This window comes from Heteronotia binoei, chromosome 7 (assembly GCF_032191835.1).
Source record: "Heteronotia binoei isolate CCM8104 ecotype False Entrance Well chromosome 7, APGP_CSIRO_Hbin_v1, whole genome shotgun sequence".
In the NCBI taxonomy this organism is placed as follows: domain Eukaryota; kingdom Metazoa; phylum Chordata; class Lepidosauria; order Squamata; family Gekkonidae; genus Heteronotia; species Heteronotia binoei.
Window position 1 is genome coordinate 133,888,115 of NC_083229.1, and position 24,367 is coordinate 133,912,481.

The 24,367-nt window shown below is 47.8% G+C and overlaps 1 protein-coding gene across 1 annotated transcript in view; it reads left to right on the forward strand.

Moving 5' to 3' along the window:
• Positions 1-24,367, forward strand: part of RETREG1 (reticulophagy regulator 1) — a 47,540-nt gene that overhangs the window by 15,454 nt on the left and 7,719 nt on the right. The window contains exons 2-4 of the mRNA XM_060244310.1: positions 16,163-16,289; positions 20,293-20,377; positions 23,073-23,210. Coding sequence (XP_060100293.1) covers positions 16,163-16,289; positions 20,293-20,377; positions 23,073-23,210 — 350 coding nt within the window. The remainder of the gene's footprint in view (positions 1-16,162; positions 16,290-20,292; positions 20,378-23,072; positions 23,211-24,367) is intronic.

The window sequence follows — 24,367 nt, forward strand, 5'->3', positions numbered from 1 at the left end:
AAATCTGTAATCTTTCATTGAATTCTGCCTCCGTTCCTGAGGACTGGAAGGTAGCAAATGTCACCCCCATCTTTAAAAAGGGTTCCAGAGGAGATCCGGGAAATTACAGGCCAGTCAGTCTGACTTCAATACCGGGAAAGTTGGTAGAAACCATTATCAAGGACAGAATGAGTAGGCACATTGACGAACACGGGTTATTGAGGAAGACTCAGCATGGGTTCTGCAAGGGAAGATCTTGCCTCACTAACCTGTTACATTTCTTTGAGGGGGTGAACAAACATGTGGACAAAGGAGACCCGACAGATGTTGTTTACCTTGACTTCCAGAAAGCTTTTGCTAAAGTTCCTCATCAAAGGCTCCTTAGAAAGCTTGAGAGTCATGGAGTAAAAGGACAGGTCCTCTTGTGGATCAAAAACTGGCTGAGTAATAGGAAGCAGAGAGTGAGTATAAGTGGGCAGTCTTCGCAGTGGAGGACGGTAAGCAGTGGGGTGCCGCAGGGCTCGGTACTGGGTCTCATGCTCTTTAACTTGTTCATAAATGATTTAGAGTTGGGAGTGAGCAGTGAAGTGGCCAAGTTTGCGGATGACACTAAATTGTTCAGGGTGGTGAGAACCAGAGAGGATTGTGAGGAACTCCAAAGGGATCTGTTGAGGCTGGGTGAGTGGGCGTCAACGTGGCAGAAGCGGTTCATTGTGGCCAAGTGCAAAGTAATGCACATTGGGGCCAAGAATCCCAGCTACAAATACAAGTTGATGGGGTGTGAACTGGCAGAGACTGACCAAGAGAGAGATCTTGGGGTCGTGGTAGATAACTCACTGAAAATGTCAAGATAGTGTGCGTTTGCAATAAAAAAGGCCAACGCCATGCTGGGAATTATTAGGAAGGGAATTGAAAACAAATCAGCCAGTATCATAATGCCCCTGTATAAATCGATGGTGCAGTCTCATTTGGAGTACTGCGTGCAGTTCTGGTCGCCACACCTCAAAAAGGATATTATAGCATTGGAGAAAGTCCAGAAAAGGGCAACTAGAATGATTAAAGGGCTGGAGCACTTTCCCTATGAAGAAAGGTTGAAACGCTTGGGACTCTTTAGCTTGGAGAAACGTCGACTGCGGGGTGACATGATAGAGGTTTACAAGATAATGCATGGGATGGAGAAAGTAGAGAAAGAAGTACTTTTCTCCCTTTCTCACAATACAAGAACTCATGGGCATTCGATGAAATTGCTGAGCAGACAGGTTAAAACGGATAAAAGGAAGTACTTCTTCACCCAAAGGGTGATTAACATGTGGAATTCACTGCCACAGGAGGTGGTGGTGGCCACAAGCATAGCCACCTTCAAGAGGGGTTTAGATAAAAATATGGAGCACAGGTCCATCAGTGGCTATTAGCCACAGTGTGTGTGTATATATAAAAAATTTTGCCACTGTGTGACACTGAGTGTTGGACTGGATGGGCCGTTGGCCTGATCCAACATGGCTTCTCTTATGTTCTAATGATATTCAATGTTGTTAGCCGCCCTAAGCCTGCTCCGGCGGGGAGGGCGGGATATAAATATGAAAAATAAATAAATGTTCCAGGACTTGACTGTTTGATTATTTGTTCTGAAACTTTTCCAGGTATAGACGTCAAGCTGACAGGTTGGTAGGTACCCGGATCCTCCTTTTTCCCCTTCTTCGATATGGGGCAACACTTGCCCTCCTCCAATCCTCTGGCACCTCAGCTGTTCTCCAAGAATTCTCAACAATAATGGACAGAGGCTCAGAAATTACATCCACAAGTTCCTTTAGTATCCTTGGATGCAGTTCATCTGGCCCAGAGGACTTTAGTTTCATTTAAAGAAACTTAGTGTTTATGTACTCTCCCTATGCTGATCCTAGGTTGGAACTCCATACCCTCATCATATATTCTGTTTTTGCCATGTTGAACACCGTTTCCCTCACAAGAGAAGACTGAGGGAAAGTAGGAATTGAGCAGTTCTGCCCTCTCCAGCCCCACCCACCTCACAGGGTGTCCTGCCCCCCATAGCAGTCCCTGCTGCTGATGCACACCTGCAGGAACTCTGGGCTCCCCAGGACTTGCTCCAAGAGCAGCTCCTACAGGCTAAAGAGGCCTGCAAAACAGCCGCCGACCGAAAGCGACAGGTGGGGGCCCCACTGAAGCCCAGGGACCACGTCCGGCTCTCCACCCGTTACCTGCGTTGGCCTGGCCAGTCTCGCAGACTGGACCCTCGCTTTGCGGGGCCTTACCTGATCACAGACCAAATCAATCCCGTTGCTTTCTGGCTACAGCTGCTGGCCACCCTCCGCATCCACCCGGTCTTCCACCGATCCCTCCTTGTTCCTGCTACACTCCTGGCACCCTGACCTTTTGGCTTTTGGACATTGACTTCTGATTCCGGTTTGTGATTCTGCATTGGTGACTTGGCTCCTGCTTGATTTCCTGGACTTTGACCTTGGACTGGCTTTGGATTCCAGCCTGCCTGTACCCTGAGAATGTGACACCGGGCTCCCTCAATCCAGGTGGAGCTCAGTGGGGCTTGCCGCATCCGCACAGCGGCCTCTGGGCTCCCTGAAGCCGGGCAGAGCTCAGTGGGGCTTGCCGCATCTGCACAGCTGCCTCCAGGCTCCCTGAAGCCCAGCAGAGCTCAGCGGGGCCTGCCCCGTCTGTGCGGAGGCCTTTGGGCTCCTGGCTGCTGGGAGGAGCTCAGCGGAGGCCTCTGTGCCTAGTCTGCACAGAGGCCTCCAGGCTCCCTGAATCCGGGAGGAGCTCAGCGGGGCCCGCCAGTCATGTCTGCACGGCGGCCTCTGGGCTTCCCAATGCCAGGCAGAGCTCTCTTGGCGCACAAAGTCAGTCATTTTAAAAGTGAGTTGCTCTCATCCCCTTTCTTTCCATCTTTCTTGTCCTTTTATTTATCTTTCTTCCCTTTTGCTTCCTTTCTTTCACTCCTTCCCTCCCGTTTTCTTCCTTCCTATTTCCTTTCTCTTTCTCTTTTCTTTTTTTCTCTATTTGTTTCCAGCTCTCCCCCCCTCCCTCCCTCTTATTCATTCTTTCTTTGTTTGTTTGTTTCTGCCAGTCAGTTTTTTCCTGTCTATTTGGCTTTATTTCCTACCCCCTACTCCTTCCTCGGAGGCACAAAGAGCTCGCCCCGTGGGCCAACAACCCCTTTGAGAAAGGAAGATTTGGTGGAGAAAAATTAATAGATATAAATGCTCCCTGTGGGTATGAGAAAGATGCAGCCAAGGTTTCTTGTGAAGAGACATAATCTGATGCTCAGGGAGGCAGCAGGTGGGGGGAGGCAGGCCTCCTTGGGTGGGCAATTTGTTCCACCTCGGAAACAGATCACAGGCCAGAGGGTGGCAGGTGATTTGCATATCTGCCATAGCACCTCGTTTGCATCTAGGTCCCTTTGCAGCAGCACCGGTCTCACTTGGCTGGTGTCAGTCCCAGCTACAACCCATTTTGAAACCAGTTGGCCTTCCCCACATTCCCTCAATGAGAGTCCTTCTGCTTCGATTTCACTGCAACATTGGAGCCCAAAAAGTGTTTTGTAAACCAAGGCAGGTGCAAAAAGCACAAGCAGGTCTCAGAAGAAATGTTGCAAATCAAATTCAGTTTTTGCAAGAGAGGGGATGGCCAGTGTAACCTTTGTGCTTGGTTAATACACATGGGAGAGGGGGGAGATGGATCACACCAGTCTGGGGCCACTGGAAGCACACACTACATGTATGACTTGAGTTTACGCATATACATAAGATATACATTCAATTTCTCTCTCTCTTTCTGTCAGTCTTTTCCCGTCTCTCTCCTTCCATCCTTGCCATTGCTAATTACGAGGGGGGGGGGAGAAACTTGAAATGCCCTGCAATTTCATGTTTTCCCAGGCTGCCATTTCATGTTTTTCTAGGCTGAGAGCATTTCATATTTTTAGTTTTCTGCTGTGTGATCCTTGTGCTTTTTCTTGATGTTTTATTTTTAAAATTGCATTGCAAAATCCCACTATTCTCCTACCTTTCCTAAATAAAATATTGCAAGAGTTTTAAGCATGTTTGTACATCATTTCCTGTCTCCAGGAAGGAAGTGGGAAGGAGGCAAGGGCAGCGGCCTTTTCAGTGAGCCACTGACGGCTGCTGCCGTGGTTTTCCCGGTATGGGGGGTGGATCAGCTTTCACAGCCCCTTCTCCAGCCTTAACACTAAAAATAGGAGGAGGAGGAGATGCCACTGGGGGGACGGCAAGGCTGGGTGGCCCGGTACCGGTCCGTGGCCCGGGAGTTGAGGACCCCTGCTCTAGACGACAACCCTTCAAGTACTTGATATCACCTCTCAGCCCTTCATATCACCTCTCAGCCGCCTCCTCTCCAGGCTAAACATGCCCAGCTCCTTGCTTTTCTTCATAGGACTTGGTCTCCAGACCCCTCACCATCTTTGTCACCCTCCTCTGGACCCGTTCCAGCTTGTCTATATCCTTCTTAAAATGTACTGCCCAAAACTGAACACAGTACTCCAGGTGAGGTCTTACCGAAGCGATTCCATCACTTCACATGATCTGGACAATATACTTCTGTTGATAAAACCCAAAAATGCATTTGCCTTTTTAGCCACCACGTCAAACTGTTGACTCATTGTCAGACCCAGAGACAAGGATAAGACAAGTAGAGTTCAAGATCTTTAATCCAGCATCATGGGCATACACACGCATTGTTGGAACTGGCCTTCCCGCCAGTTCCTAATGCTTATAAACCTTTGCCCTGACCGTTATAATTCAAGCCAAAGTGCACCAAGCTAAGCGGGGGTTTGCACAGGGTTTCTATTAAGCTCTCATCAACCCAGGTGGTGTTATCAGTTCTTGGGTGCATCTCCTCCAGTTCTCGACCTTGGTTGCTTACTAACTAGGCAATTCCCAGACATGCCATCGTCCCTCCCGATAAGCCGCAGCAACGGGATGCTTCAAAGGCAGCATAGCAAAGCATAAGCATAGCGCATTATATGAAATAGATACATATGGCAAGAGGAACAGACTGAAATAAAACAAAGTGGAGTGACTCTTGACATTCTGCCCCCCCTAGGGCCCCCTTCCCTTGGGCTTATCAGAATGCTTGTTGTAAAAGTCCTTAATCAGGTCTTTGCAGTCCGTATTTTTGGAGCTGACCCATTCAGCTTGACTTAAGGGAAGATGAGTCCATTTGATAAGGTAAAGCAGTTTACCACGTTTGATCTTAGCATCAAGAATTTCTTGCACTTCATGATGAATCTGACCATGAACCAGAGTGGGGGGGGGGGTTCCGTCTGGGGGTGCCATGACGAGGGCCCAGGGTCCTTCTTCAGGTAACTGGCGTGGAAACAAGGGTGGACATGTTTAAGATTTTTTGGCAATTCCAGTTCAACAGTCACTTTATTTGTAATCCGTTTGACCGGGAAAGGCCTCAAATACTTCATCTCCAATTTCTTGCAGTTCTGTGCATTTAGCAAATGCTTGGTTGAAATACATACTTTGTCCCCCACTGCTAAATCCCAAAGTTCAGAATATTTTTTATCGTATTGAGTCTTGTAGGCATCTTGCGCCCTCTGCAGTTGCTGGCTGATGATTGTCCATCCCCCCGCTACCCCTTTCCACCACTCTGTGAAATCAGCAGGAGCCGACTGGGGGGAAGGGGCTTACTTTGGTGGCGCTATGCATGCTGCTATTGTAAGCATGCTTTGCAAAGGGAAGAGGCTACCCAATTGTCTTGCTGGAAAGACGTGTAGCAGTGTAAAAATTGCTCGAGCACCGCATTGGTGCGTTCCGTCTGTCTGTCAGTTTGGGTGTGGTAGGTGCCAAGCATTGATATTTCCCAATAATCAGTCTTTTGTTATTGAATCAAGTAGAAACTCCATAGCTTTACCAAGGACAGAATCCTTGGAAGTAATGACGTATACAGACCTACATAGTTACTTTATAGGATAGCTTCAAAGGATAACATACAGATGCAATTTGAGTCACGGGTTCAAAGGTTACTACAAAGTATCTCCTATTACTAAGGAATTTAGGTTAATAAGAACATCTCCCTCTCCCTTTCTCACACTTTCTCTGCGAGTAGATAAGACCTGTCTGTGTGAATCTGGGGGAGAGGCACATCACACTGTTATCAGCAAGGCTAACCTAAACATCCTTGGGCCAGATGGATTTATTATTGCCCTTATGTTGTAAAAGAGGGGGGAGCAGGAGACCTTGGTATTCTGCTCTTTGTCTGGTGGACCATAATGGCACTCAGAAATATGCATGCTACACAGTAGGCGGAACTGAGCCCCTGCTCTGTCCCTGACAATTCGCACAGGTGTGACCAAAACTTGGCAACGAATTGTGGTCCGTGGTCGGAAATCACCTTAGCGGGAAAAGCATGTAGCCGAAAGATGTGCTGAATAAACAATTGGGCTAACTGCTTAGCCGTGAGGAGTTGTTTGCAAGGTACGAAGTGAGCTTGCTTAGAGAAAGTGCCCCCCCCCCCAACTTGGAATCGTGTGATCTCTGAATTACTTGTTTGTGTAAGGGTGGGGCACGTAGAGTTTTTCTCCTCTGCGCCACAGCCCTGGGGGGTTATTGAGAAAGGCTTGTTTCAGTTCTCCTAGGAACCCGTCAAGGGGTCCTGCCTCCTTCCGGCTTTGCTCACACGTGGTCACTAGTGCACTTAATTTGGAGGACATGAACAGTGAGTCAATGACATCCTCCCTTTTGCTGTCATGCTGAGGGAGGCGGGATAACACATCCGGCAAAAAGTTCAGCTTCTTGGGGATATGACCCAGCTTGAAATTTAACCTCCGAAATAACCCTGCCCACCGCTTTTGTTTATTATTGAGGTTTTGGATGGCGATGACAGCAGCCAAATGTTTGTGGTCTGTCCATAGTTCGAATGTCTCTCTTGCCCCCTCTAGGTAGTGCCTCTACTTTTCCAGGGCCAGTTTTATGGTGGAGGCTTCCTTGTCCCACACTGACCAATTTCATTCAGTTGGGCTGAATTTTTGGGACAAGTACGCGCAAGGGTGCAGCTGGCCATCTGGCCCCTCCTGGAGCAATATGGCTGCACGGGCAACGTCGCTCACGTCACATTGCACCACAAACCTTTTATTCTCATCAAGATGTATCAGGCAGGGTTTGGACGTAAACTGAGCCTTTAGCTCCTCAAACACCTTTTGACACTCTCCCGTCCATGGGAGACTGGAACTGCCCTTCGAGGCTTGCGGTCCCTTCCCCTTGGTTTTCAATAGTTCTGTGAGGGTTAGGGTAACCTCAGCAAAGTCATTGATGAACCCCCTATAAAAATTTGCAAACCCGAGGAAATTCTGGAGCTGTTTGCGGGTTCGAGGGGGTTCCCATTCTACCACAGCTTGTATTTTATTTGGGTCCATCCCCAGTCCCCCTGTGGAGATGCGGTACCCCAGGAAGTCGAGTTCTGTCTTGGATAGCTTGGTAAACAGTTTGTGTTCATATAGGGTCTGTAGCACCTCCCTCACCAAACGAATGTGTGAAGGCAGGTCTTGAGAGTATATCAAAACATCATCCTGGTAACAGACCACATCCTTATACAGGTATTTGTGTGGTACTTCATTGATCAAGATCATGAATACTCCCAGGGGCCCCTTAAGGCCGAATGGCATGACTAAGTATTCGTATTAGCCCAGTGGGGTGTTAAAGGCAGTTTTCCACTCAACCCCTTCTTTGATGCCCACCCAGAAATAAGCATCTCGGAGATCAAACTTGGTAAAGATTTTCCCCTGGGACACCTCCCCTAGGAGGTCCCGTATAAGGGGGAGAGGGTATGCATTACTCATGGAAATCACGTTCAAACCGCAAAAGTCAGTGCAAAGCTGTTAACTGCCATCTTTTTTCTTTCTGAATAACACCGGGGCCGCATGAGAGGACTTGGCGGGCCGTATGAACCCCCAGCATAGGTTAAGTTTCAGAAACCGCTGCAACTCCTCCCTTTCTCCCCGACTCATTGAGTACCCAGTTTGGCTTTGAGCAGGGGTTCCCCCTCCACTAGCTCGATGGCACAGTCAATGGGTCTGTCATCCGCCTCCTGGGCATCAAACACCTTCTGTAGATCTTGGTATTCGGGGGGTAAACTTGGCACTTCAACCTTGGTAACACAAAGCTTTTCCAGCTGGGGAGGGGGTTGTGGCCCCCACTTCTTATTCCACCAGTGACGCTTGCACACCGGGTCCAGGAAGTAGATTGCACTCCCACTCCATTGGAGCAGCGGATCATGATTGGCTAACCATTCCAGGCTGAGGACAGCTTGGAATTTGACAGCCGGGGCGATGATAAAGGTGCGGGGCTCCCAATGTTTCCCCACCCCCACGGCACATACCTCTGTCCCCGTGTTACACGGCTCCCCCTTCATTGGGCTCCCGTCCATCTATTCAAACACGTAAGATTCTCAAAGGGGTACCATCTCTAACCCTAATGCTTCCACCAAACTAGGGGATAGCAAGTCTTTAGAGCATCCCGAGTCCAGTAGGGCCCTGATGCAGGAAAACCGCTTCATGACTGGGTTTACTAGGGTTATGGGCACATAATACAAAGTTCTGGACAATCTCACCCGTGGTGACGCGGCTATGGCTTGGACCTGCTGTTGCGCGCTCCTCACAGCAGGTCGTGGTCATTTCCCGACAGCTGGGCCTCAGATTCTTCTGTAATCAACTCCCAAAACTGCAGCACCACCGACTTGGCCTTGGCCACTGGGGCGCCCGAGCCTCCGCTCTTCTTCACCTCCGACTTTAGGGGGGTGGAGGTCCACAGCTCTTTCGGCTTGCTAGGATACTCATTGGCAATGTGATTCTCCCCCCCACACACACTTGAGGTACAGCTTGGCTTCGGCTCTGCGGTTGCACTTCTCTTGGGAGAGCTGATCTGGGGCTCTCTTGGGCAAGCTGGGCCTGGGTGTTTTCTCCTGGGCTTCTTTCGCTGTCCCCCCTTGTTGTTTCTTGTGGAGGGTGAGCATCTTGTTGCAGTCCTCTATCTCACAAGCCAGTTGGGTCCACCCGACTAGGTCTCGCGGTTCACCCAACTTGAGGGCCTCCCCATAGATGTGAGAGTTTAGGTCCCTTTTGAACTGCTCGATCCTTGCCCCATCGAACCATCAGTGGATCTTGGAATTCAGCGCCCTGAATTCATTGAGGTAGTCTCGCACTGACCCAGAGACCTGCTTCAGGTTTGCAGGGCCGTTATGGCATTGGTCTTCTGCAAGGGGTCTTCAAAGTGACGCCACAGTGCCCTCAGGAGTTCTGTGGCCGAGTTCAGTGCGGGGGATCACCTTTCGAATAGGGTAACATACCATTGGGCGGCCGCTTCTCAGAGGCTGCTCTGGATGTACACTACCCGCAACTGTTCCGTCGGGAGGTTGCAGGCCCAGACGCTGAGATGGCCCCACACAGACATGATGAAATAGGCCAGCTCTGCCGGGTCTCCGTCGAATCTTGCTTCGCTGATGTGGGGGGCCCCTCGGCACCGCCACCGGTTCCTCCAGCCCTGGTTGAGGTCAGGGCTGGGGGCCCGGTTCGCCCTCGGTTGGTGGTTCTCCCGCTGGGGGTTCTCCTCCAGCGGGGATCAAAGGCTGCTCGCCCCCCCCCCCCGCTGGAACTGGTTGAAGGGGGGGCACAGCCACAACCTGCTCCCCTATCGCCCACACCTGCTGGGCGAGGTTCTGCATCTCTTCTCGGAGTTGGCTGCTCTGGTTGGGAAGGGCTTCTTGCACCCATTCCACAGCACCGTTCCCCGATCCACTTGGGTACTCTCCTCCGCTCTCATCTCCTTGGAACCCCCTGGATGGTAAGATCATTGTAGTCCCGAGAGTCGGTGTTGTTGTCCTCTCTCAGATCTCCAGTAATACTCTCCCGGAAATCCATAGGGCCCCAATCCCTTCGGTGCACCGTCACGGTGGCCAGAGTAACCCATGGCCCCTCGGGCTTGGGTTCCTCCTCTTTGGTGGTTTGGTGGTCCCCGTAGCTTGGTCCTGTTCACCAGCCATCAAGGACAGTTCGGGGTAAAGGAGTTCTGACAAAATGTCAGACCCAGAGACAAGGATAAGACAAGTAGAGTTCAAGATCTTTAATCCAGCATCATGGGCATACACACACATTGTCGGAACTGACCTTCCCATCAGTTCCCAATGCTTATAAACCTTTGCCCTGACCGTTATTATTCAAGCCAAAGCGCACCAAAGCGTGGGTAGAACTGTCCCATGGGATCAGTTGCTTAGCAGGTTCTGTTAAGTTCTGCTGGGCAACCACGTTTAAACCACAGGCTCAGTTGGAGTTCTGCTGGACAACCAGCTTTAAACCAGACTGCCCAACAGAGCCCACTAAACAGCTGGTTCTGGGCTGCCCCCTTCTTGCGGTGGGGAGACAGAGACCTCACCGCTGCAGGCAGATCCTGGGACCAGCTTCTCCTGCAGATCAGTTTAAACTGCACTGCTATAGAAGCCAAGCCAACCCCAATGATGGGCTGGCTTTTTTTTTAAAAAAACTTTTTTTCCGGTTTCAGTCTATTGGACCCCGAAAAAATAGTGATTTCTGGAAAATCCCAGATCCAAATATCATATTGGTATTGGCATCCAGGATTTTTCAGGTCTGACAGACCTGAATCAAAAATTACTCCTGTTAGATCTACAGCTTTTTCCTTGTTCCATATTTTAGAGGAAGCCCTATTGTGCTGTGGTAGAGGGATGTTAGTTATGAGGTGCATAAATGAAAGTTTGAGTCCAGTGGCACCTTTATGACCAACCAAGTGTTATTCTGGGTATAAGCTTTTGTGTGCATGCATATGAAAACTTATATCCAGAATAAAACATAGCTGGTCTTAAAGGTGCTATTGGACCCAAACTTCATCCCACTCCTTCAGACCACCTGCATAAATGAGAGTTGTGAGAGACTTGGGAAGGAGGGGCTAGTGTGGTTTGGAAAAGGAGTAAGAGGATTTGGGGACATTTGATGCAAGGAGATAGTAATATTTGGATACCTGGATTGGAAATTTGCTGATTTTATCCTCCAGTCCTTGTTGGTCTTAAAGGTGCCACAGGAGGACTCAAACTTTGTTCTGTTGTTTCAAACCAACATGGTGACCCCCCTGAAGCCTTCCTGAAATTACTGTGGGTTGGTCTCTTTGGCTGTACAGAATGAAATGAGATTCAGACTGAGGGAGAGGAAGAAATAGTTCGTTACTGTAAAAAAACCAAACAGTTAGAAGTGGCATTTGGCTCTAATTGTTCTTCTCTCAGTCCTAAGGCTGTTCAGAAGAATTGGGGATACCGGATGCCACATAATTGCTAGCATTTTGTTTGTGCTTATATAATCTCTTATTTGCCACATCATTACCATTACTTCATCCTAACTTGGGAGCCAAGCTAGCATGTCTGTGTACACACTACCTTGTTCACCTGCCTAGAACATTTCAGCCTGGCTTAGGAAAGTGCCTTTTTTCTTAGTTGTTTTTTTTAAATCAGTAACTCAAGCTGTAACTGACCTTTGTAAGAGAAACTCTGATGGGTTGTTTTGCCTGCAGCAGATGTCCAGTTACTGACTTAGCATGAAGCCATTCAACATTTTCAGAGAACCTGATGGAACTGAAACTCTTGGCCTGCCTGTTGAGACTGTGATGGGTTGCAGCATCTGCTTGTCATAACTGCTAGGTGGTGGCTTGGGGGGGGGGGGTGCTTGCCCGTGTCCTAGAAAGGCATCTCTCTTGCCAGGAAGCAAAGCCAAAACCTTCAAGCAAAGCGTCCTGGTTTGGCGTGGTTTGTGAAACATTTTGTTTTTCGTTTCAGCAAGAAACTTGTTTCCAAAAGCCTGCAGGGTTATGTTGGAACAGTATAAATGCAAAGTATGTGGCAGTACATTACAAGAAGAGCAAAGTGGGTCTGAGCAGCATGTGATGCTTCATGCTTGTACTGAGGCTTTTCCACATCCCTCCTTTCTCACCTCAGTCCATCATGTCTTCTAAAACTATGGTTCTCAACTTTTTTGGTTTGATGACCCACAAATCCAAGCTTGGTTTGGTGACCCATTTTAAAAGACACAGCATGCAAAAGCCTGGGACCCAGTTTCACTGGCTTTGCGACTGAGCCTTGGGTCAGGACCCCCAGAGAGGGAAAGACAGCTCTAAAAAGCTGCTACTCAGGGTTGGGGGGACACCCTGAAGTGTCTTGCTGTGTGACTGCAATCCAAAGGCAAACCCAGCAACCTATCCATGCAAGCAGAAGGAGACAATTTAAATGGAAAGGGCTGCTTGGATCAGTCTTACAAGGTGAATATATGTAGGACCAATCACACCCTCCTTTGCCCCTCCGTTTCGGAGGTATAACAATCATGCATTATTGGGTTTGTTGGTGTCCATTACATGGCTTGGGTGCAAGGTGGGCCCAGAAGCAGGTTGATGGCAGATTTGGCTCTGTTGCCCAGCTCTGGTCAAGTGAGCTTGAAATTGCTTCTTTGTAAGGGAGAAAACAGGAATGTAGTATTGACTTCTATCCTGTTTGGATAGATGGGATTCAAAGGGTAGCATATATATTTATGCAAAGGCGGAAGAAAAGGGTACTTTGCTGGTTATCCTTAGTGGAAGTAGATGAGCAAATGTTCCCAAATGCCTCTGAATTGTGGCCTCATACAAAAGAAGTGCTATCAGGATAGTTATCTTTCAGATGTCTGTTTTCTTTTTCATTGACAAAAATCAGATTCCTTGGTCTTCTTTGGAGAAGAGGGGGGTGGGAAAGATCGGTTGATATTCCAGGGTATGGCTGCAGTGAATTCTTGCGCTCTCTGGCAGCACGTTTTGCACACAGTTTGTGAGCTTTACTACAACCTGCACAAAAATAGCAGCTTCCAGTCTAGGTTGCCAAAAGTTCTTGTCCATGATAAACGCTGACAGAAGCATGGAGGGTGGTGCTGTTTTTCAAAATGGTGAGTGTTGAATTGGAGAGCCCGGAAAGCTCTTGTGCAGAAATGTCAGGCACAATTTGATTTGTTGCAGTTGTGTCCGCTGTTTTGAAATGACTTTGGATACAGAGGGGGTCCTTTACCTATAGTGGAGTGGCAACAGAGGGGCTCCTTTAGTGGAGTGGCAACAGATATAAGTTCATCACTGTATATCTGTGAGGCAGTGAACTCTGGCCCTTGCCAGCTAGCTGGCACGCGGCTGAAAGTGCGTGTTTATGCTATGTATCTGTTATGTTTTTAAAGTTTCTCTGTTACCCATAGGTGAATTCTTCAGACTTTTGGGTACTGTATTGGAAGCTGGGAGAGGTGGAATGGGGAGGCAGACAAGGGCCCACCACCACAGAGGCCCAATTACACCTTAAAATTTGTACTTAGTGTGGTCTTCTAAAAAGATTTTTAATTGCATGTGTGTTATTATTCCAGCTATAAGAGAGGGAGTTGGCGTAGACTGACTCCTATGCAGGCCCCAGAATGTGTGTGGTGTCAGTCTGACCTACAAACATCTTGGAACCTGCCCTGTAAGGAGCTCAGATGACTTTCTTGTCTGTCTGTCTAGTCCATTTTTATCCTGCCCTTCCTCTAGGAAGCTGAGAGAAGTGCATGCTTCTTCCTCATTTTATCCTTGCAAAACCCCTATGAGTTAGGGGAAGCAAAGAGAAAGAGATTAACCCAAAAGCACACAGCAAGCTTCAAAGGGGGATGGGGAGTAATCTCAATCCAGTATCCCAGGAGTGGCCAAGGGTAGCTCTCCAGATGTTTTTTGCCTACAACTCCCATCAGCCCCAGCCAGCATGGCCAATGGCTGGAGCTGATGGGAGTTGTAGGCAAAAAACATCTGGAGAGCTACCCTTGGCCACCCCTGCATCACTACACTACACTGTGACAGGCTTTTTCCTGAGCAGCTGAATGGACTCACACGGCCTCCTGTGACTTAGGGGAACCAGTTTTGTGTTAAACTGCTGCCCTTCCCCTCAGTTCCCAGGTGTTCAGAAACCTGGCTGAAACATATACATTTAAGCCAGTTATGGCTCAAGTGTGATTTGAACATTTCTGTAATGCTTTCAGGCACAAACAGGCTTTCATTGACTAGCCTTCCTCATGAGACTCCACCCGCACCAGCTTGCCCTTCCTGAAACGGTGCAAGGCCTGCCCATCACAGCCGGGCACTCTGTTTTCTCACAGAGGGAAAGCTCCAGCACCCTGGCACCCTTGCGACTGCTGAGGCAGGCCTGCTCTCTCCCTGTGGCTGCTTCCCCTTCCAAGGGCAGGGCAGCCTCTGCCTGGCACAGCCACTTTGGTTGTTTCCCTCATTAAAGGGCCTAATTAAGAACAAGGCTGGAGTCATGGAAGAATCAACAATATGGTGTTGAGGCATGGTGGTCCTGAAGAACAGTGTGGAAGTGCCAGAGGAATCCTGTTAATTTGAAAGATTCACCCATCAAGCTGCTAGGGAAGGTTTTAGGACCGAAAGAATTATTTCTTTTTGTCAAAAGAAGAAACTGATATGGATGTATAAGAGGCACTGAAAGACAAGAACATTATGGATTCAGTGGTAGGAGGACTAAATAATGGAGGGCATAACAGTTATTGCTGGGTACTGATTCTTTTTTTCAGCAGGAGAATCAGATGAGACTAGAGGAAAATGTGTCAGACTGGCAAGCAGGCAGCTGGCAGAGAGTGAGGTACGTGTTGAGTGTAGTCCAAGACATAATTAAGAGAGAGTAGTGTAGCAATTATGGTGTCAGACTAGGCAGGGCTAAGGAGAGCTGGATTCAAATGTGAGCTCAGTTGTGGAGTTCACAGCATAACTCTCTCATCCTGCACTATCTCACAACAGTGTTGAGAATAAAATGAGGGAGGGAGAACTCAAATGACGCCTTGAGGTTCTTGGAAGGAGGGCAGGGCAAAAGTGTGATAAATAGCTGATATCCATAAAGCCTTTTCTCAAAGCATTCTTGCAATGGGTCATTCTGCATTTTGACACAGCAGACATTCTGGATTGTAAGGCAGCTGTCTCATTCATACTTTTCATTTTCTCATTAACCATTGATAACAGAAGTGACCAATAATAGGCAAACAGGGCTGGTGATTTCTGTGATGAGCAAACTGTAGAATTAATCTTGTGACTCTGCAGATTTGATGGTGGTGAAAAGTGCCATCAAAGCCATACCTGACCTATGGTGACCTTTGCGGACTTTTCAGGACAGAAGATGTTCAAAGGCTGTTTGCCGCTGCCTGCCTCTGTGCAGCACCCCTGGCTTTCCTTGGTGGTTTCCCACCCAAGTACGACCCTCCTTAATTTAATTTGCGATTTATACCCCGCCCTATCCCACAAGGCGGACTCAGGGCGGCTTACAACATTAAAACATTGCAACAACACTAAATAAAACATATCCAATTAAACACAACAAATTTAAAATCTCATAAACATAATACATAAAATAGAGGGTCATAACTCCAACAGTAATACAGCCAGAGGCCATAATTCAGCAATTGGTACGACTTCAGCCGGTCACACCACTTAGCACAGCTTCAGATCATTGACACTACTTAAGGTTGTAACTGAGACCCTTGACCCAACTCAGGCACAAGAACAGTAAAGTGCTGGGGAAGGAAGGTTTCAGAGGATGCCCAGTAGATTAAAAGCCTGGCAGAAGAGCTCCAGCTTAGGTAAGTCCCGCAGGCCCAGATCTCCAGCGGGAGCTCATTCCACCAGGTAGGGGCCTGGATTGAAAAGGTCCTGGCCCTCGTTGAGGCCAACCGGGCATCCTTAGGACCAGGGATCACAAGAAGATGTTGCGTAAATGATCTCAAAGCCCGGGGAGAGGTGGTCCCAAAGATATGCAGGCCCCAGGCTGTATAGGGCCTTAAAGGTAAGGACCATCACCTTGAAACAGATCCGGTACTCGATGGGAAGCCAATGCAGTTTACGCAGCACCAGCTGCATTCACGCCCGTATAGGCCTCAATGCTAATAACTGGGCTGCTGCGTTTCCTGAGCGGAGTCAAAGGCAGCCCCTCCTTAGCTTCATAGATTAAACAAGATCAGACTGGTCCAGGGCAAGAGAACAGTTAGTCTTTCACGATTCTTTTGTTACATTTTTAGTTGATGCCAGCAAACTAGTGACTAACAAGCACATACTTAAGCACATCATGCCTTTTAGAAAATGAATTTTCATGTTGTTGTTTTTTTCAGCTGGACAGCCATTGATCCAAAATCTGAATACAGGCTGAGGCTAAACCAGTGTGTGGAAGAAAGGCTGATGAGCTGCTTCTTATTTCTCCATGAAATGGCCCACTTCAAAGAACAGAATCCTGGCAAGGTAAAGAAAGAAAGAGGCTTGCCATTTACCTCTTTCCAGGCAGTGAACTTCCTACTACTGCCTGTCATCTCTCTGTGATAAATGATGCTAAGGAAATGCTGGAAACTGCCTTATGGTTACAGTGACATTGGAACCAGTCACTACCAGGAAGAAGGATGTGCTGCCATGTATTGTCATTACCATGAACAGGTTTGGGTCAGGTGCATGCAGCAGCCCAGGTGGTTGATTTGTAGGTGATGGGGGAACTATGCGCACTCCTAAAACTGCCTGTGTGCCAAAGACTCTTAGGCTGCAGCTTAAGAACATCAGAAGAGCCCTGCTGGGTCAGAACAGTGAGGGTCCATCTGGTCCAGCCTCCTGTCTCACACAGTGGCCAACCAGTTTCTCTGGAGGGCCAACATCAGGGCAGAGAGGCCAAGGCCTTCCCCTGAGAAGAACATCAGAAGAGCCCTGCTGGGTCAGAACAGTGAGGGTCCATCTGGTCCAGCCTCCTGTCTCACACAGTGGCCAACCAGTTTCTCTGGAGGGCCAATAACAGGGCAGAGAGGCTGAGGCCTTCCCCTGAGAAGAATGTCAGAAGAGCCCTGCTGGGTCAGACCAGGGAGGGTCCATCCAGTCCAGCCTCCCGTCTCACACAGTGGCCAACCAGTTTCTCTGGAGGACCAACATCAGGGCAGAGAGGCCAAGGCCTTCCCCTGATGTTGCCTCCTGTCACTGAGATTCAGAAGTTGACTGCTTCTGAATGTGAAAGTTCCCCTCAGTCTGTCAAGCATCCATATTTCGCAATAATCAAGCGTTTGTTCTTTAATCAAAGACTTGTTTTATTGTAAAACTCCATAGCTTGCTCCAAGGACGAATTCCTTGGAAGTAATGGCATACATAGTATTGAATAGTATCTTATAGGCAAACTTCAAAAGGCAGGGTTACAGATAACTTCAAAAGAATAACATAAAGATGCAAATTGAGTTGAGGGTTCAAAGGCTACTTTCCAGTATCTCTTTTATGGTTAAGGAATGTTAGCTAATGACAACATCTCCATTTCTCACACATTCTCTGAGAGCTGATAAGGCATGGCTGTGTGAATCTGGGGGAGAGGCATTCTACACCGTTAGTACAAGGTCACACTGAACATCCTGGGTCCAGATGGATTTATTATGCATCCAGGGGGGGGGGGGGAGGAAGAAGGGGGGAGAAGAAGAAAGGGGAAAAGACAAAGGTGATACTCTGCTGTAAATCTGGCCTGTTTACTAGATACAAATAAAACCAGCATTTAGAAATAGCATGCTTGACGCAGTCACCATGGCTACTTATCCTCCATGAATCTATCCAATCCCCTTTTCAAGCTGTTTATTCCTGTGGCCATCACTACATCCTCTGGCAGTGAATTCCACATTTTAACCACTCTCTGTGTAAAGTCGTATTTTTCTTTTGTCCCTTCTGAACCTACTGCCCATCAGCTTAATGGGATGCCCTTGAGTTCTAGTATTTTGGAAGAGACAGAAAAATTATCTTTGTCTACTCTCTGTACACCCTGTGTATAATTTTATAAACCTCAATCATGCCCCCCATAGTTGTCTGTTTTCTAAACTGAAAAGTCTCAGACTCTTCCTCATAAGGAAGGTGCTCCATCATCTCAGTTGCCCTCCTTTGTGCTTTTAGCACATGAAAGCTTACATTCTGAATAAAACTTTGTTGGTCTTAAAGGTGCAACTTGACTCCTGCATTTTTCCAGTTCTGTAAGCTTCCTCCTTTTGGCATCTTTTTCCTTGAGGGATAGCACTCTATATCCTGCAGACAAAAGGAGGCACTAAACTGGTATTGAGAACAGCGTATCATTTGGCATGGGGTCTCTGTCTCCAGTCCCTTTCTCCAGATGTTCATCTGGGAAATAGGAGGGCATCAGCTTCATTACAAACTCCATGTTTGTTAGGGAACAACTGGAGGACTTTGTATCACATGTGTGATGGGAGTTGTGCCTCCCAGATGTACACCAGCTCTTTTTGCAGCTGCAGATCTTCTTTGTGGTCTCTGTGCTTCACACCTGTGGGATTGATGGCACCTGCACCAGCTTTGATGGTGTTTGTAAAGCTCCAAGTGAGGATTTTCACGCCCTGCCACTGAGCATGCCCGGGAACTCCACTGTGCATGCCCAGAGGAGGGCGCTAGGATCCTGCCAATTCCTTCTTGACCATGTGCATATGTGGATGTTTTTCCCAGCTGCTCCTGTATGTGAACTTTCTTCTTCTATTTCTATTTCCTAAAACAAAAAGAAGTCGTTATCATTTTAGTTAATGTAGTTTAGTATAGTTAGTTAGGTCTCCAAGTTCCTCTCCCTTTCGAGAGCCGGTTTGGTGTAGTGGTTAAGTGTGCGGGCTCTTATCTGGGAGAACCAGGTTTGATTCCCCACTCCTCCACTTGCACCTGCTAGAATGGCCTTGGGTCAGCCAGAGCTCTGGCAGAGCTGTCCTTGAATGGGCAGCTGCTGTGAGAGCCCTCTCAGCCCCACCCACCTCACCTGGTTTCTGTTTTGGGGGGGGGGGGGAGCCAGTTGGTGTAGTGGTTGTGTGTGACTCTTATCTGGGAGAAACGGGTTTGATTCCCCACTCCTCCACTTGCAGCTGCTGGAATGGCCTTGGGTCAGCCAGAGCTATTGCAGAAGTTGTCCTTGAAAGGGCAGCTGCTGTAAGAGCTCTCTCAGGCCCGCCTACCTCACAGGGTGTCTGTTGTGGGGGGAGAAGATACAGGAGATTGTAAGCCGCTCTGAGTCTCTGATTCAGAGAGAAGGGCGGGGTATAAATCTGTAGTCTTCTTCTTTGTGATTTCCTCCCCCCTCTGGGCCCTCAGCTTATGTGGGGTTGTTTTAAACGTTCCCGCTGTGGGAGCAAACTCTCATCTACAGACAGACGTTCTCTTTGTCTTTTCTGCCTGGGGGAAGACCACCACACAGACATGTGCCCACACTAGTTAAAATTTTGGGAAAGAACTCAGAAGAATCATGCTGCTCGGCTCCACACTGCTCTTCTGGAATCAGCTCTTGCTGCTGAAAAAATGGCCGAAAAATCAGCACCTGAGGGTGCTTTGGAATCGGCAGTAGTCTCTCCCCACCTTGCAATGCCTTCCAAGCCAACCCCATCAGCATCGGCACTGATATCCGCATCAGCGTCAGTGAACCTGGATGCCTCAACCTCAAAACAATCTGTGACCACCTCTCATCTTTTATCCTCTTCATCTTTTATCCTGGAAGACAGCCTTCTTAGTTGCTGTATCATCAGCAAAGAGGGTCAGTGAACTCCAAGCTGACCTTCCCTATCTCCAGTTTTCGGTGGAGGGTGACACCCTGATCCTTGACATCAACTTTCTTTCCAAAGTAGTCTCAAAGTTCCACCTCCAATCTGAAGTAGTTCTCCCTTTGCCCTTCATTTGCCACCAGAGTGGCAAATTTCAGAGTGCTGAAATGTGAGAGGAGGGGAGCATTGAGACCATGAAAACATAAGAAGAGCCCTGCTGGATCAGTCGAGTGGTCCATCAAGTCCAGCATCGTGTCTCTCACAGTGGCCAACCAGTTCCTCTGGAGAGCCAACAACAGGGCATAGAGGCCTTTGACTGACATTGCCTCCTGGCTCTGGGATTCAGCAGGTTTGTGCCTCTGAAGGTGGAGGTTCCCCTCAGTCACCATGGCTTAGTAGCCATATGCCATTAATCTGTCCAACCCCCTTTAAAAGCTGTTTATTCCTAAGGAGGAAGATTTCTCTAAGCCCAGTCTCCTTTGATTGATTGTGGGGCGAAAGAGCAGGCGGCTAACACTTCTCCCTTTGCCCCGCTTGCATGTCCATCGGTGGTGCCTTGGCACAGCAGGTGCTTTAACGTCTTGCTGTTTTGTTCAGAAAGTAGTGATGGGAAACAGCAACTTCTGCCAGTTTCATAAGGAACATGAAAAGTCTTTAATCAGCAGTGGTCTAATTAGCTCTTCTTGATATTTTGTTTGTTTGGGGTTTTTTTACAGTTTTGCCTCCTGGTTTGTAGCGTGTGCACATTCTTCACAGTCTTGGGAAGTTATATTCCTGGAGTTGTGCTCTCCTACCTTTTGTGTAAGTTTCCCCCTTTTTTTCCTGGACATGAGGGTGTGTGTGTGTGTGTGTTAAAAGCCTTATTATAAGGGCCAGGATAGCCCACATAACATCTGCCGTTGTTGATAAACACAGAAGTGGGGTGGGTGAGTGGGAGGGAGTCACATTTTCCCAGCAGCGTAATTCCATGGTTAAAGCACTACAAAAATGTGTTAATTAGCAGGGCGGATGAAAATACAAACTTTGTCGCAACCCCGAGATATGTCAGTATTCTTGTCCCTGTACTGGAGACAGGGAACAGAAGCTATAAGAGGCGACCCAAGGCTGTCTGGGGAGTTTTGTGGTGCAGGAAACGCTTCAACTTCGGGTTTGGTCTCTTCATCGCTAAGCTGCATTAGCTCTGTCAACAGGAGCGCTTAGGGTTGGCTCATTTGCATACGTATGCCTTGACCAGGTACTCTTTGATATGGAAGCCATTTTAGATATTTTCAGAAGGAATTTGTTCTTTGTAAAACAAGGCTTTGAACTGGACCCTTAGCCCCTCAAGGTCAGCATTGTCTTCTCAGATTGGCAGCAGCTCTCCAGGATCTCAGGCTGAGGTCTTTCACATCACCTCCTGCCTGGTCCTTTTAAACTGGAGAGGCTGCCAGGGGTTGAAACGGGGGCTTTGTGCTTGCCAAGCAGATGCTCTGCCTCTGAGCCACAGCCTCTCCTGTGGATAGGATTGAGGATACATGATCCATCAGCAGATTGGAATTTGCCCTGCTGATCTCCATACAGTGATATTCTGGGGGGATCGAACACCTTGAGGAATGCTGGGGCAGGGAGAAGGGAGTCTTCATCAGGGCAGGGGAATGATTGAAAATTGCCACTCTGGATCCATTTTGCAGGTGTGTTCCAAAAGGGCATGTTCCAGAAAAGATACTATTCTGTGAATGGTTCCTCATCCTCTTGGAGAGGAATGACAAGTGGAGGGCCTCAAGGATATCTCCTGGGACCTGTTTTGTTCAACAACTTCATAAAAGATTTGGATGAAGGAGTAGAGGGAATGCTTGTTAAATTTGCCGATGATACTAAATTGGGAGGGGCTGCAAACACAGAAGAAGACAGAAACAGGATACAGGATGACCTTGACAGGCTGGAAAACTGGGCTAAAACCAATAAAATGAATTTTAACAGGGATAAATGTAAAGTTCTGCATTCAAGTAGGAAAAATCCAATGCATGGATATATAATGGGGCAGACTTGTCTTAGCAGTAGTCTGTGCGAAAAGGATCTAGGGGTCTTAGTGGGCCATACACTGAACTTGAGTAAGCAGTGTGATGTGGTGGCTAAAAAGGCCAATGCAGTTTTGGGCTCTATCAACAGAACTATAACGTCCAAATCATATGAAGTGAGGGTATCACTGTCCTCTGCTCTGGTTAAACCTTACCTAGAGTATTGTGTTCAGTTTGGTGCACCATAATTGAAGAGGGATGTAGACGCTCTGGAATGTGTCTATCGGTGTGGAGACCAAGTCCTATGAGGAAGAGAAGTAGATATGTTTAGCCTGGAGAGGAGGCAACTGAGGGGTGATATGATAACCATCTTCAAATATTTGAAGGGCTGTCATATAGAGCAGAGGTCCCCAACCTTGTTGGCCCCAGTGCTGGTAGGGTGGGGGCACCAAATTCAGCCCCCCATGGCGCCTTCTTCTCCTCACCCTTTGCAATGTCTCCTCCCCCCCCCCTCCCTGTGGCGCCTCCTCCCCCCCTCCGTTTGTACAGGTTTAAGGCCAGGAAAGGCAGCGGATGAAGCCCCTCCCCGGCTCTTTAAACGCCGACCCCTCCCCCCACCAATCAGCTGATAGGTGGGGAAACCGCGGCAGCAGCGCAAGCAACCAGCTGAAAAAGCTGCACTTCCCTTGCTTTCTTCCTGGGCATGGGAAGGAAGCAGAAAGGAGGCAAGGGCAGCACGGCCTTTTCAGCCAGTCGCTCGCGCTGCTGCCACGGTTTCCCCGCTTATCAGCTGATCAGTGAGGGGAGGGGTCAGCCTTTAAAAAGCCAGTGAGGGACTTCACCCGCCACCTTTCCCGGCCTTAAACTTGTACAAACAGAGGTGGGAGGAGGTGCTGAGGGGGCAGGACAGTGTGTTGCTGTGGGGCTGTGCAGCCTGGCTGCCAGCACGCCACAGACTGGTACTAGTCCGCAGCCCAGGGATTGGGGACCCCTGATATAGAGGGTGGTGCAGAGTTGTTTTCTGTGGCTGCAGAAGGTCAGACCAGAACCAACAAGTTGAAATTAAATCAGAACAGTTTCTGGCTAAACATTAGGAAGAACTTCCTGACAGTTGGAACAGTTCCTCAACGGAACAGGCTTCTTGTGGGGGGCTCTCCCTTGGAAGTTTTTAAGCGGAGGCTAGGTGGCCCTCTGATTGCAGTGCTGAGTCTGTGAATTAGGCAGATCATGAGAAGGAGGATGGGAAGGATTGCATCAGTGCTTAGTTCTTGTGGCCCTTTTTACATGGCCAGGGAGATGGTGATTCCCACTTTGGGGTCAGGAAGCAATTTTCTTCAGTCCAGATTGGACAGGGATCCTGGGGTTGTTGTAAATGTTGCCATCTTCTGGGCATGGGGCAGGGGTTAACACGTTGTGTGGAGGGGAGGTATTTGTGGATTTCCTTCACTGTTCAGAGGGTTGGACTAGATGACATTACATATTTCTTATTTCTGTTACAGTATTAGGAGCCTTTTTGTGTCCACTCTTCACATGCAGTGAATTTGGGCAGAAAGTATTTAGCAACATGAAGTCCGTTCTGCTGAAACTGGACTTTGGTATCAGAGACTATATCAACCAGAAATTGAAAGAGAGAGCTGGTAAGTCAGTTGCAAGATTCCCTTCCTTTTCATAATTTCAACTTTTATGTGGAGTGTTTCAAATAAGGAATAGGGGAGCTCCTTCTACAGATGTCTTTTTATCCCCAGTGCAAGCAGGAAAATAATCTTAGATGCTTTATGAGGAACAGAAGTGGGGTTTCAAACCTTTATCGTGTGTGATGTGTGTTTTTATGACACAGTTCAGTTCAGTACCTTTATTGGCATACATTAAAAATACAGCAATTAATACAGGTTGAAATACTTCTTCAGATTTGAAATATAATAAAAAGTCACCTAGTAAGATATCTAATCATCTTTCTTCCTACCAAGTATGTAAAATGGGGATGCTGGTCAGATAATAGAAAAACTAGCCTCTCTTCAGATAGTCCTTGAAGATTAAACAAGAGGAGACTAATTCTGGAGTCCTGCACTTTTTCATAAAAATCAGAGTAGAGTAGAATATGAGCTACCGATTCAGGTTTCGTTCCTCTGCATAGGCAGGTCTTTCGTGACAAGAGAATGTTTGCAAATCTCCCAGCATGACTGCTGATGGTAGGGCATTGAATTGTGTGAATATGTAACTGGGGAGGAATAAGCTGAGAGAAGTCAGCATCAAGCACACCATAATCACCAAAGGAGGAAGCATGTCTTACATGCTAGAGAACAGAGAGTTTGTTTTTCAGTGTCTTAAGTGTTTCAAGATTCTATATGCTTGGTTTTCATTTAACATAAGGGAGTTAAGGGGAAACCCCTGTAGATCGTATAATCAATGCTTGTTCAACAACTGTCACTAAGTCAACAATTAGCAGCACCCATTGCTGCAATAATTACAATATTTACTAGTTAGAAGTATAAAGATTACCACCTCAGAGGTAAGACTCAGAGCTCCTTCTGCAGCTGTCTGTTTATCCCCGATGCAAGCAGAAATATAATCTTTAGACACTTTCTGAGGAATAGAAGTGAGGTTTCAAACCTTAATCTGTCTTGTGTGACATGTGTTTTACAGTGCATGTACATAAGTAGCATTTGCATGCGCACACAAGCTTCTTGACTTCACGAATTCTGGCTAGAAGGCATCAGTTGAGTGTAAGGGACAACAAATGTTCATTGTTTTGGCAAATGAGATATGAAAATAGATCCAGGTGGGCAGCCTGTCG